At 28.6% G+C, this 14,240-nt stretch overlaps 1 protein-coding gene across 1 annotated transcript; it reads left to right on the forward strand.

Annotated features, from left to right (window-relative positions):
* Positions 1 to 466: 466 nt before the first annotated feature.
* LOC108481343 (gibberellin 20 oxidase 2-like) lies at positions 467 to 2,287 on the forward strand. The gene is made up of 3 exons (XM_017784487.1): positions 467 to 1,014; positions 1,159 to 1,480; positions 2,006 to 2,287. Exons 1-3 carry the CDS (start codon positions 467 to 469, stop codon positions 2,285 to 2,287), a joined length of 1,152 nt encoding a protein of 383 aa, XP_017639976.1.
* Positions 2,288 to 14,240: the final 11,953 nt, after the last annotated feature.

A 14,240-nucleotide genomic window follows, 5' to 3' on the forward strand; every position in this document is an offset into this window, starting at 1 on the left:
GAATTGATGGGCAGTACCATTTTCCTAACTCACACAGGAAAATATGTGCTACAATATAAGTTATGGGATAAACACTGAGATTCTCTATTTTTAATTAGAATTTAGAATAAAAGGAAAGAGAGGGAGATCATGATTTGACATTCATAGGGAACCTTAGCTTGAATTTATCATTGGTTTTACAACATATAATATTTAATTGACATCTGATTTGAAAAGTTAGTTAAAATATAATTATTGTTAAGGAGTTGATACCTGGACAGAGTATGATCCACTGTTTTATAAAATTATTTGAAAATTGAACTTAGTTGCATTTGCAACTTTTTCCATTAAAAAAAAATTCCTTGATCTTCGAACCCTGCACATGATACCAAATAATTTGATAATAGCTTGTAATGGGAGTCTATTACCTATATTTAATGCAACTCTCTCACCTTCTTGCCCTACGTCCACATACACTGTCTTCCTAATGGATTCAACGCATCTCCTTTCCTCTCCGCTTGAGATTCAAGATCAAACACTAGTTGACCATCATAGTTCTTCTATCGGCTCATCTTTTCTCCAAAACCAAACCAACGTCCCCAAAGAATTTCTTTGGCCCAAAGTTGATTTAGTTAATGCTCATCAAGAGCTGTTGGAGCCACTTGTAGATCTTGAACGCTTCTTTAGAGGTGATGAATTGGCGATTCAACAGGCTGCCAAGGTCATTAGGGCTGCTTGTCTAACCCACGGTTGCTTTCAAGTCATCAATCATGGGGTTGATTCCCACCTCATCAATGCTGCATATTATCACCTCAATCGTTTCTTCCATTTGCCACTTAGCCACAAATTAAGGGCTCGAAGGGCCACTACTGCTGGATTAAACACCTTGAGCTATTCAGGTGCACATTCGGATCGTTTCTCTTCGAATTTGCCATGGAAGGAAACTTTAACTTTCCGGTTCCATGAGAATCCCAAGGAATCCAGTGTCGTAGATTTGTTCAAATCCAGTTTAGGAGATGATTTTGAAGAAATGGGGTTAGTTTCTCTTTCTTCTTCTTCTTCTTCTTCTTCTTTTTCTGAAGAAATTTCTTGCATAGTTACTCAATCAACCTAACCCTAATTTGAGCTTATTGACATAAAAACCACAAAGTTTTACTAAAAAATCTCTTCATTTTGTAGCATAACATATCAAAAGTACTGTGAAGGAATGAAGAGCTTAGCTCTAGCAGTGATGGAAATACTAGCAATCAGCTTGGGAGTTGATCGATTGCACTATAAAAATTATTTTCAGGACGGTGGGTCTATAATGCGATGTAACTATTATCCGCCATGCCCCGAGCCAGGACTTACCTTCGGCACTGGTCCTCATTGTGACGCCACATCTTTAACAATTCTCCACCAAGACGAAGTTGGAGGCTTGGAAATCTTTGCAAACAACAAATGGCAGATTGTTCGACCTCGTCAGGATGCCCTAGTAATCAACATCGGTGAGACCTTCACGGTAGGTTTCCAATCTTTCAATGGAAAATCGTCTAGATTTTCGATTTGTTTTTTTCTTTCCTAGTACGATACATAATCATTACATTACATGACAAACTTTTATATTCGCATGGGATTGCCCTAATTTGTCCCATGCTTGTGTCTTTTAAAGGGTTGGCCCATATATATATATTTTCCAAGGGACATTGGGAGATGCATTCTCTCATAGAGTGAAACACAGAAGAAGCTAGCAAAAATACAAGATTTTTGGACATACGTATGTATGTATGTATGTATGTATTTATGTATGTATGTATGTATGTATGAGATATATTAGTGATTTTGTCGGCAACTAAGCAATACACAAATAAATAGTAAACCAGGATTTACTTGTTCAAATAATTAAGTTGACAAAGAAGTGCTGTAGGTGGGAAGTTTACAAATAGATATATTATAGCCAAGCAAACAAACATAGGAGTATGTACTGTTTATTAATTTTGTTTGTGGTGTCTAAAAATAAATAAATTAATATAAGGAGGGTGTGCAGGCATTAACAAATGGGAGATACAAGAGTTGCCTGCATAGGGCAGTAGTAAACAGCGAGAGGGCGAGAAAATCATTGGTATACTTTGTTTGCCCACGAGAAGACAAGGTGGTGAGACCCCCAGAGGATCTTGTACAAGGTGATCAACTCCCAAGAGCTTACCCTGATTTCACATGGTCCGATTTCCTCCATTTCACCCAAAACTACTACAGAGCTGACGCTCATACTCTCCATAGCTTCATCAAATGGCTCTCATCTTCCAGCCCCATTCATCACAACCGTTAATTATATATGTATATTTAGTACCTTCTTTTCTATATTATATTATATGTATCTCTATAATTGATTTATTAATTAGATTTATGTATCGTGTCGATAAATGATTATAAATTTGCAGATGGATTAATTATTTCAGTTCCACGCCAATGGTATTATGTATATATGTATTTTACAATTACATCATGATTTAATGTTCACAGTCTAATAGAGAAATGGGATGTGGGAGCCTATAAAATGTGGTCCTTGTGCATTTTTATATAAATTTAAGGACATGAATTGCAATATTACTTTCTAAGTTTAACCCACCAAATTGAAAGTATATTTACAAAATTTTCATAGAAGTACCATACCTGCCCCTGTACTATACTCCTAATTGTATTTTGGCCCCTCTAATAAAAAAACGAACAAACAGATCCCTATACGTTAGATAATGGGGAAACAGCCCTTTTGTCAAAATTATGTCATTAAATACTTATTTTGGCCTTTTATATATATATATATATATATATATATAATAATAACAAATTTAGTCTTTAATTTTTATAATTTTATTCAATTTGACCTCTACTCTTTTATTTAAAAAAATCATCCTATTAACTTTTTATTGCTATTTGATGTGACATGGTTTTTGTTTTCGCTATTTTAGCAAATAATTTAAAAATTATAGAAAATTCAAATTCTAAAATCACAAATACAAATCATTCAAAAACAGGGATGAAGGTAAAAGGGACAAGCAATGGCCTTCCCCCCATAATAAAATTGTAATTTTGACCCCTCAAGCAATTTTCTAAGTTCGTCCTTGTTCAAAAATTATAAACAAAAGTTCTTCAATTTTTTTTAAAAAGTAAAAACTCAAAAATATAGAAGTTTTTCAATTTTTATTTTTTAGAAATGTAAAATAATTTTATTATTAAAAAATTAAATTTTATAAATATTATGAGAAATTAAAAATTAAATTGAAATTAGACCTAAAAAGCTTTTTTAAAAGTAATTATAGAGTTAATTACACAAAATATCTCCAAACTATGGGTTAGATTTTACTAAATATTTTTACATTTTGAGACAATATCACATTTAATATCTGTACTTTCATAAAGTATCCAATATGATACTTGAACTATGCATATCATGATACCTGTAGTTAATAGTATTAGTAAATACTAAAACATACAAAAAATATGGATTTTTTAAAGCATCAATTCCACGTGTATAATATAATATTCTAGAAAAAATTAAATAAAAATAGAAATAGAATGGAATTAAACACAAATAGCCAAAACCTAAGCGTGTATCTGGTTAATAAAAAAATATGTAAATAAAAGGTGAAGAAAAAAGTTGAAGGGTTTCGTGAAGTTTATAAAGGAATTATGTAGTTTATTGTGAAATCGTTTCTCCTTCTCCAAAAACCAACACCAGTTTCGTGAGATGTTTTCTTAGAGGAAATTTGAAGTGCAAAGTTTAAGAATAGTTTTGTGGTTGCAATTTTTAACACAAATTTTTTTCTATTTTTTAAAACTCTAAAATTTCTCAAAATTTATACAATCCAAAATTTTCCACAATTTGATTTGGTTTTGGTTTGTAATTTGGTTGAGGCCCTTCAATGTATGTGAAGTTTTTGAGAGAAAATTCGACTGAAAAGTTACAAAAGTTATAATTTATATTTTTTTAAAAAATACGTTTGTCGAAACCATAACTTTTTTTTTAAATTTTAAATTTAATGAAAAAATGGGGGGATCGACTTTGCAAAAGGAAATATGGAGTCGCCACCAATCTTTTGTTTCGGTGTGATCGGATCACCTAAAAATTCGGTTATTTTAATAAAATATTTCTTTTTACTAAAACAACGATTTTGGCCTACGTAAATATGAGAAAACGGGTTCGGGAGTCGGTTATATAGAAGAAAGGATTAGCACCCTCATCACGCCCAAAATTGGTACCAAATCGATTAAATACTGTCCTTATGTCTGAGGTTTAAAAGAGTTTTTGAAATGTGGTTCCTTTTATAAATATTTGAATAACCCAAGTTGATCGTCAAAATTCTCTTGTTTCAGAGGAATGCGGCATCACATCCAGCACGATAGGGCACGATCCTTTATACCCTCGAAAACACGATAAGTTTCGAGTTCCAAAAGTTTATATGTTGAAAATCACAAAAGGATGCCCCATTATTTAGTCCAACGAAAAAATCGAAACCCAGCACAGTAGGGCATGGTTCTTCGTAACTTCTAAACATCGATCATTGCCTTATTTTTTAGAGTTTTTAAGAAACATGAGGGAAATTCTAAAGGGGATGTTCGATTATTTTAAACTAACAGGAAATTGCAAACCAGCATGATAGGGTACGATTCCCCGAATTGCCAAACATCGAACATTACCTTCGTTTTGGAGAGTTTTTAGAAAACATAAGTGAAATTCAAAAGGGACCTTCAACTATTTTGAACAAACGAGAAATTCTAACCCAGCACGATAGGGCATGATTCCGCGAATTGTCAAATATTGAACATCGCCTTCGTTTAAAGGATTTTTAAAAGACATAGGTGAAATTCTAAAGGGACATTCGATTACTTTGAGCAAACGAGAAATTACAACCCAACACATTATGGCACGATCCCGCGAATTGCCAAGTATCGAATATCGCCTCCGTTTTAAAGGATTTATAAAAGACATGGGTGAAATTCTAAAGGGATCTTCGATTACTTTGGGCAAATGAGAAATTGCAACCCAGCACGTTAGGGCACGATTCCTCGAATTGCCAAATATTGGATATCGCCTTCGTTTTAAAGAATTCTTAAATAATTGTGAAACTAGCTTAAAACACATTAATTCGATTTGAAATAAGATGAAATTAATCATAAAAATTTAGATTTTATAAAACCACATGGAAAATGATGATATGGGGTAATATATGTACGCATAAACTACGACAATGGAAGAGTGGAGGTAATACAATTTATTTAACCAACTAACAAACACTTACAACTAAGTATAACTAACTTAGAAATATAACTCAACTTCAATCTTGCATGGAGAATAATTAACATAACAATACCCAATCAAGAATTGTTATAAAAATACATCGCGCAAAATAAAACGAGACAATACACGATAGTATGCCAAAATAATATACAAAACCTAATATGATGTGATCAATACAAGATATACGAAATAAAATAAAATAAAGAAAACGTGGTATACAACTGGTTTGAAATAATAAATAACACGTAATGTATAATGCATGAATGGATGAATAAAAACTAGAGATATATACTTGATTATTAAAATATATGAAATGAAATGAATATTTTAATCAAACAATATACCAAACATTAAAGAATGTTGGTTTAAAATTGACAATTTACATGTAATAAAGAAAATTTTAGATTTATGCATAAGATATAAAAATAATAATAATGAAATGTACAATGAAATATAATTCTTAAAACATAATGGATTTACAAATTAAGCATGTGTATACATAAATAACTTTTTAAAAATAATTATTTGCAAAAACATAGAAATACATGCAAGCTTAAATTAATTTTATAATAAATTATATAATAGCTTTAAGAATGTGCTTATATATATATATAAGGAAAACTATATAAAATACCTAAATTAAATAATATATATATAGATCCAATAAATATATGTATGTATAATAATAATTTTAAAGAGATATTATGCAATACTATAAAATAAAATGCAAGAATAAATTTGGAAGGAATTATATATATAAAATAATATAAAGTTAATAACATATATATGAAATAAAATTAACTTTAACACAATATATATATATATAATAGACTAAAAACATACTCATATGTACAAAGTATTTTTTTATGAAATATCTATTTTAAAAAATGACCATATACATATAAAAGGAGAATACTTTCAATAACATATACGTCATGAAGTTTTTATTATTTTTATGACAACAATGTATAATAAAACATGTTATATATATATATATATATATATATATATATATATAGTTTAAGAATATATACAAGAAGATTCAAGAGAAAATACGTATATAAAGTAACATGGAATTAATAATATGTGTAGGATAAGAAACTAAATTAATCACGAAGTCCATAAGTATAATAGTATATGAGAATATTAAAATGAAGTATCTATACAAAATATTGTAAAATAATACGATAATAAAATAGTGAAATCATCATGAAAATTTAAAAAGTGTGCATGCACATGCATATAAAAGAGATTTAAGTGAATTAAAAAAGGGTAATGAACTCTACAAATCAATGGGTTCTAATTAAAATTCAATTAAAATGAATGGGCTGATTTAAAAATGGAATAATCAAAAGAGGATCAAAGTGCGAAGCACACAAATGCGTAAGGACTCAGCCTGGAAATAATCCAGTTCCCAGAACGCAGTGTTTAGGCGCGGATTAGATTGCAACAAAGCACAAATTACAAGTCCAAATCGAAGAAAAAAAAGGGCAAGGCGCATAAGGAGCAATCGAAGGCTCGTGCGATCATGGGGGACCTAGCGCGAAAATTTCCCATTCCGAGTGAAAAGGCGCGGATCCGGGTTGAGCGCGGACCCCCAATGTCCCAAACGGCGCTGTTTTCTTTTTTACAAAGGTTTTAATACCCTATTTCCTTTCTCTTTAGACGTAGTCATGCCTTTAACCCAAATTAATAACCCTAACAATCAGTTTGCTAGGGATTCTTTTGCCAGCAACCGAACCACCATGATATTTTGGTGATCAACAGCATGCAAACAGCACCCGATCCGACCATTGAAGGTGATCGACCATCCCTAAAGGATTTGGTAAGTCATTCGACCCCCTTTGCCCCCTTTTTTAGAAACCTTCAAATTATTTTTACTCTTTTGAAAACCAAGCAAAGATTTGAAGTGAAATTCTTGACCCTCGCCCGTATCTACTCGTTTTCGAGATGTTTTTGGGCTTTCATTGGAATCGATTCACACATTGAAAAAGAAATCGAGTCAAAAAAGAAAAAAAGAAGAAATAAATCGGAAGAAAAAGAAAAAAGAAACAAGGAAACTTGAAATCACCTTTTCTATCTTTTGATTTCTTTTCTCTCTTCTGTATGCGTGTGTTCGTAAAATATGCGTAACCAAATACAATTGATCCATTCTTGGCTTTATAGCCGAAACTAAAAAAGAAAAAATCAAAAATCAAAATACAATATTCCATTGCTTTTTGCTGCTGCTGTGTTTGTCTTGTTCGCAGGTACGGAGTAGAGGACATACGCTGGCCCTTGGCGTGAGGCGTACGAAGGGTGGACGTGGCGCTGCTGAGGCGTAAGGAGGTAGCTGGCGTGATGTGGTTAGACCGTTCGTGAGGACTGCGGCGCAAGGAGCCCTTTGCCCTAGGGTTTGCCGAAAGTTGGCTTAGTTTTTGGGCCGTTTGGGCCTGTTCTAGTTATTGGGCCATTGTATTTGGGCTATGGGGTATTGGGTTAGGTTATGTATTGGGCCAAAGTCTGTAAATAGACATTTAATAGACTGTGGGTTTTTTATTATATTTTTTTAATTTAATTTTGGTTTTTGGTTGTTGGGTCCGGGCAGATTTGGCCCATTACAACGTTTTTAACCGTTATTTATCATCTAATATATTTTTTGGTAATATTTATATTAGGTATGTAGTTATTTCTTTTTGAAATTTATTTCGTAAATTTATATTTCAATTTGTAATGATTATATTTGCTGTGATTTTAGTACTAGAAATATGATTTATATATTCAAATTAAAATTTTAAAATAATTTATATTAATTGCTTAAAAATATTTAAAATTTATATTTCGTATATCAAAATATTAATAATGCGTAATAGTAACTTTTTTATTTAGTTTTCGTTATAATTTAAGTTGATATATTTCATACATTATAATATTAACGATTTGAAGATAATTAAAATGCATATTTTTTACTTTACAATATCATGTCTAACTTTGACATTTTGTTTCTTTAAAATTACTTATTAACAATAATGTTAAACAACTAAATTTTAAATCAAACTTTTCAAAACCATTAATCCATATTTTTAAAAACACTTTTGAAAATAATACTAAACCTATCCCTAATAAATAACTCAAGATTATTTTGATGAAGATGATACTAACATTCCATTAGAGATTTCAATTTGTGTTTTTTTTCTCTTTTTGGTCAAAATGAGAGTATTAATAGCTAACAATAATGACTATTTTTCTCATTGTGAATGCTCTTTGAAGAGATAAATGACTGGCCACAAAATGTGCTCCATTCACATGAGTGGGGATTAAACCCCACCCACATGATTAAGAGACAAGGCGAGCAACCATCGTACCACACCTTATGGTTAGATTTTTTGAGGCTTTTCAAATTCCCAAAACACTTTGGGAGCGTTTGGTATAATGTAAAGTGATAACTTTCGTGGGAATTTAATCAGTTGAAAAGTGATTCCAATGTTTGGTATGTCTTTTTTTTTTTTTAAACTTTCTTTAGAATTTAACTTTCCCTTAGGTGTTAATTTCCTATAAACATGGCAATATGATTTCTATGATAAAAGATGGGAAAGTTACTTTTTCATATAGATTGAAAAGTTGAAAAAGTAGTAAGACAAAATTAACCCTATTTTATATTGGTTTAGGGTATTAGTATTAATAAAGGTTAAAAAAAAGCTATTGTCCCCTTTTTCCTTCCCATTTTCTCTATTGCTTCAATGGATTCTTTGCAAAAAAAGTTTATTTTTATTTTTATATGCATATTTAATCATTTATATACTATATTGTTTATTGAAGAAATGAGGGGTACTTGGTTTGCAAACAGAAACTATGGCTAAAATAGTGCTGGGAACTATGATCATAGTTTCAACTACTAAATCAAAAGTGCAAAAATGTACAGATGAACACTAAGATTATTTATGCAGTTCGACCTTAGTCTACGTCTACGAGGCCTTGCCCAGAGCAATGATCTACTATCTTTCTCATAATACAACCGATGATTTAAGTCTTAACAATTATCTAACTCACACCAATTTAGTGACCTTACTATTGTATAAAGACTAGATTACTCTCCCACTAAACTTCCCTCTTGAAAACTTAGTTTTGCAATACAAGAGACACTCTTGATTGCTTACAAAAATAATGCACACATAAAATGTTCCTAACTTGAATAATTTTTTTGCTCTATCATGTCTCTTAGTTACTCTTCAACCGAGACAAAACTTAAGTTTATATATATTATTTAAGTTTTTCTTACATAAGAGTCATAGTCTAATCACTTTTCTACAAAGTAAAGTTAAAAATCAGTATATGATAATAATTCCATAAGAGCCTCGGTGAAATCCGAGGTCTTCAAATATAGAAAATGGCTTTACTTGATCTGCAAGTAATCAATCTTTAAGTCTTCAATTTTAACTCAATTAGTCATCATGTTTTGGACTCTAACTCGTCTAAATATTAAAAAAAAAAAAGATAGCCTAATGCTTTTGTTTAAAAATTTTGCCAATTCTGAAAATAGGTAAGTACGATAATGAAACAATACTTGAAATTGTGGTTACTGTTTCAGCCACAAAATTTTTCATTACCTTCAAATGTGTCAACAATTTGCATATTATATTTATTTTCTATTATTTCTCTCTCTCTTGTTTTTTTTTTATTGGTGCAATTATCTCCTATATATTTGTAAAATTAACTATCTTTTCTCATCCCAGATAAGATGAAAAAAATTTATGTGAAGGATTTACTTAATGGCTTATGTAAAGGACTTTATTTTCAATTATCGGAACTATGCTAGGATGATATATATTCTATTATTTCTATTTAAGACATATTATTATGTGGTTTGCTACATGAAGACATTTAGAAAATTTTGATCATAAATAAAATTTTATTTATAATATTATTTTTAAACAAAAATCAACAACAATTTTTTATGAAAATAAAGAATCCAACTCTTGTCTACCCACAAAAATGAAATAATTTGGATGTGTTTTGAGGTGTAATATGCGAATATATATCAAAGTCCTTGTCTATAAGGAAGTTGTTATGTGAGAATTTGTGGAGATAATATTTAGTTATTGTATGTGAGAATGAGAATAGGATAACCAACTCTTCTCTACCTACAAATATTTAGTTTTTGCCATAAAGAATCTTGTATATTCATTCATCCTATCAAAACCCTTCTTACAAACAAAATCAAATCTGTAAAAACTGAGATCTGTAGACAGGAGCAAAACCTGAAACATTTTACTCTAGATCTAGGAGAGTAAAAACAAACATGAGAAGCCGTACGTCCTTGTCCAAAATCAATACACTAAGACAAGATGGCCCAAATTGGAACGCTACCCAATCAGCACCATGTCTAATCTTGAAGAAACCTTAGTTGACATTAGTAATGAAACCTAATATAAATATTTGGATAACAATTTTTATCCAAATATTTATATTCTTGATAATAATAATATTTTATTCTAATAGAGGGTAAGTAATGTATTACACAATTAAAGATAGTTTGGTTGGATCAAAACTCTCTCTATATAATAAGTACTATATTTTATTGTACCAAAATTAGCTATTATCTAATTTTAATTTGGATCGGAATAATTTTAATCTTTAAGTAGATATATTTATGGTCAAACCCAAGTTTTGATTTAACTTATATATGATAATATGCTTGTCCACACCTAACTCGTTAGTTTATTTTCATCATCTCCTATTATTTTTCTAAAAAACCAATTTATCTTTTGCAATTCTTAAATTTTTTTATTTAAGGTCATGTAGTACTTAGCATATATTTTTAATAGGGTTAAATTTATTTTAGGGTTTAAACTTGACAATTATTTTTAAATCGAAGTTTGATATTTCCTTAAAAATCTTAATGTTCCGGCCTCAATATGGGAACAATTGTCAACTTTAAAAACTAGCATGGACAAAAAAAAGTTCAAGTCCTAATATGAGAACAATTGCTTAGTCCAAGCCTCAATATAGGAACAATTATCAAGTTTAAAAATAAACTTAAAAAATATTCAAACCCCAAACAATAATTTAACCTTTTTAATATTTACTTTATTATAATACATATTTAATTATTTATGATATGAATTACATAAATATGTTTTGCCCAAAGATAAATTTTGTCGTCCAATCCAAATCCAAATTAGATTGAGTTTGAAATAGGATAATTTGGATCTAATCAAATTTAGATTACTATATAATAAAAATATGGGTAAATTATATAGATATTCATTTAATTATATAAAAATTCATTTTAGGCAAGTTACATAATTTGATTATTTTGACTTTTATTTATTTATTTTAGGTACTTAAAATGAAAAATTTTGATAAATGAGTGATTGTATGGTTTACCCTAAAAATATATTATCTAAATATAATTATTAAAATATTTAAAATTGATAAAAAAATCTATTTTAAACAAGAAGTAAAATCTTATAAGTTCGTTTAATTAATTAAATTTAGTTTTTTGAGTTTAGACTTGTATGGACCGAGTTCAAATTGTGCTATGTGAAGAACATTCATTTAGCACGAGTTCAAATCGTGTTACCCATCTCTTACCTAATATTATATAAAAAAATTGTTATTTTTTTGAAAGCATTAATTGAAATTGTTGAAGTGATGAAAAGGGGATTTATTTGATTGTCTTATTAATTGATTTAACTAGGTTTTAGAAATATAGGTGAAGTTCTTAGCTCAAGACAATATGTGGTTTGAAAGAGTAATTCTTTGGCGGCCAGCATTGAAACTCTTTAATTATAAACACAAAGATGCGATTATTTTCAATCCAACTTCTCTAATTTGGAAAAGGTTAGCAATTATTTCCAAATTTTATATCATTTTATTTTATCACGTTTTTATTAATTCAAATAATTTGTCTTTGATTTATTCTTTTGAAGGTAAATCGTCTATGATTTATTAATTTTATAAGTGTTTGTCTAAAATTTTCGAATAAGTGATAGTTTTTTCGGTCGAGTTTAAATTATATTAGAATAATTTTAAAATGTTATTTTTAGGTATTTAATAAGATGTGTTATTTCATTTTTAAAATTTTTAATTAATATTATACATTTTTTTACTTTACGTTAATTTTCTTTAATAATATTTTAACTCTAATTAGTATTTGATTAATTAAATAAAATTAATATAAAAATTTAACAGATAATAATAGTAAGGGAATGTTTATGGTTTTTTCAAGATTTATGATTTATGATATAGTGAGATATAGGATTTAGGAATTTAATATTTATGATTTTAGAAAAAATGTTAGATTAAGATTTAGGATTTAAAAGGTTTTAAGTTTTAGAATTTTATAAAAAATTAATTTATTAATATTAGAATTAAAAATAGTAATAAAAAATTTAATATATTATTTATGCACTTTAAAAAAATATGATATGGCATATAATTATTGGGTGTGATTTTAGGATGATACTAATGTATGTTGGACTCTTCTTTTGTAAGCTAAACGCAAAGACAATAACGTTTTGTTTGCCTCTCAAGGACGGCAATAAATAATCAAAAACCATATGGTTAATATTATTCAATTTGATTTCTGCAGATTTCAATATTACAAATTTAGATAATTTCTAAAATTTAAATGTTAAGATTGATTTAATATTTAATTTAATATATTAATTTTGATTTGGTGTAATTGTACACATTAAATTTTGATTATGGTTCAATTGTATACATTTAATTTAATAAATATATCAATTTATTTTTATATTAGATAACTATAATTATTTATGTAAAATCCATAAAATTATAACTTAATATATGGTAAACTTTCAATTTAGCCCTCTAAAAATGATAAAAGTGTGATTTAGTCCTTCTAGCAACTTTAAAGATATAAGCTAATACAATGGTGAAATTGCATCTTAGCTTTCATAAAAATATATAACTTAATTTTTTCCCTCTAGAATTTTTTTTTATCTTTGTCACCCATGTAAAATGATCTTATCAATAATAATGTTAATAGTTTGTGAAAATTAAATCAAATCAATATCTTATGTGTAAAATTGCACAAAATTAAATTCGATCACAAGATTGTACATTAGACCAAAGTTAATGTGTAGTTTTGAACTTTATCCTGATTTACAATCTGTAGAAAGGCATAATGAGCAATTTAGTTCTTAATGTTTACATCTTTTTCCAATCTGGTCATTATTAATTTTTTAGCTAAATTTGACCCATAAACTTTTAATTGTTGTTTTTTTTTTAATGCAAATACTGATTAAAACGTTAAATTTTTAAACATGGTAGCTCACATAGCAATCCATGTGTAATTCAAGCTTCTTCTTTTTTTTTGAATTTTTAATAATTTTTAATTATTTTTATGTGATATATAAGGCAAATAGTATCATATCAAAATAAAGTAAATATGGACTACCACGCATGTTATGTCAAGATTATTAAAAAATGTTTTAATTAACATTTTCATCAAAAACAATGATTTTACTCTTTTGAAATATTACCATTTTAGCTGAAAAAATAATGATCAAATTGACAAAAATATAAAATATTGAGGGCTAAATTTAACAATATATATTTTTTATAGAAATATATATGGGATGTTGAATTCATTATAATTATGTCTCGGATAGTATTTGAATCTATTATTTTAAATAATGTGTTTGGATATAATATCTTAATTTCATCTCCATACGTAATTCTTATTTTATTTTATATTTTTATCATTAATAAATATTGATTTTCAATCATAGATAAATTCGGTTTATCATGTAATTTTTAAACATTTCAAAAATTCCAAACAGCCGCGGCCGGCCGGCCGGCCATTTATATGTGTCTAGATAGGTAGAAGGTCGCTATACGCTGGAGCCGGTGGACAAGACATTTGAAGAGTTGACTAGTCAAGGTTTCACAGCTGATATTCCAAAGACAATAATCTAATGAAACTTAAAACCTCATTAATCTATTTTCATTTACTTATACATATTCAAGGCCTGAG

The sequence above is a fragment of the Gossypium arboreum genome, chromosome 5 (assembly GCF_025698485.1).
Source record: "Gossypium arboreum isolate Shixiya-1 chromosome 5, ASM2569848v2, whole genome shotgun sequence".
Taxonomy (NCBI): domain Eukaryota; kingdom Viridiplantae; phylum Streptophyta; class Magnoliopsida; order Malvales; family Malvaceae; genus Gossypium; species Gossypium arboreum.

Bases quoted from the DNA above. Each gene is read 5' to 3' on its own strand.
- LOC108481343 (XM_017784487.1), top strand. From the start codon at position 467: ATGGATTCAACGCATCTCCTTTCCTCTCCGCTTGAGATTCAAGATCAA. The intron at 1,015-1,158 runs GTTAGTTTCTCT...TTCATTTTGTAG, and splicing joins GATGATTTTGAAGAAATGGG to CATAACATATCAAAAGTACT. The intron at 1,481-2,005 runs GTAGGTTTCCAA...GAGGGTGTGCAG, and splicing joins ACATCGGTGAGACCTTCACG to GCATTAACAAATGGGAGATA.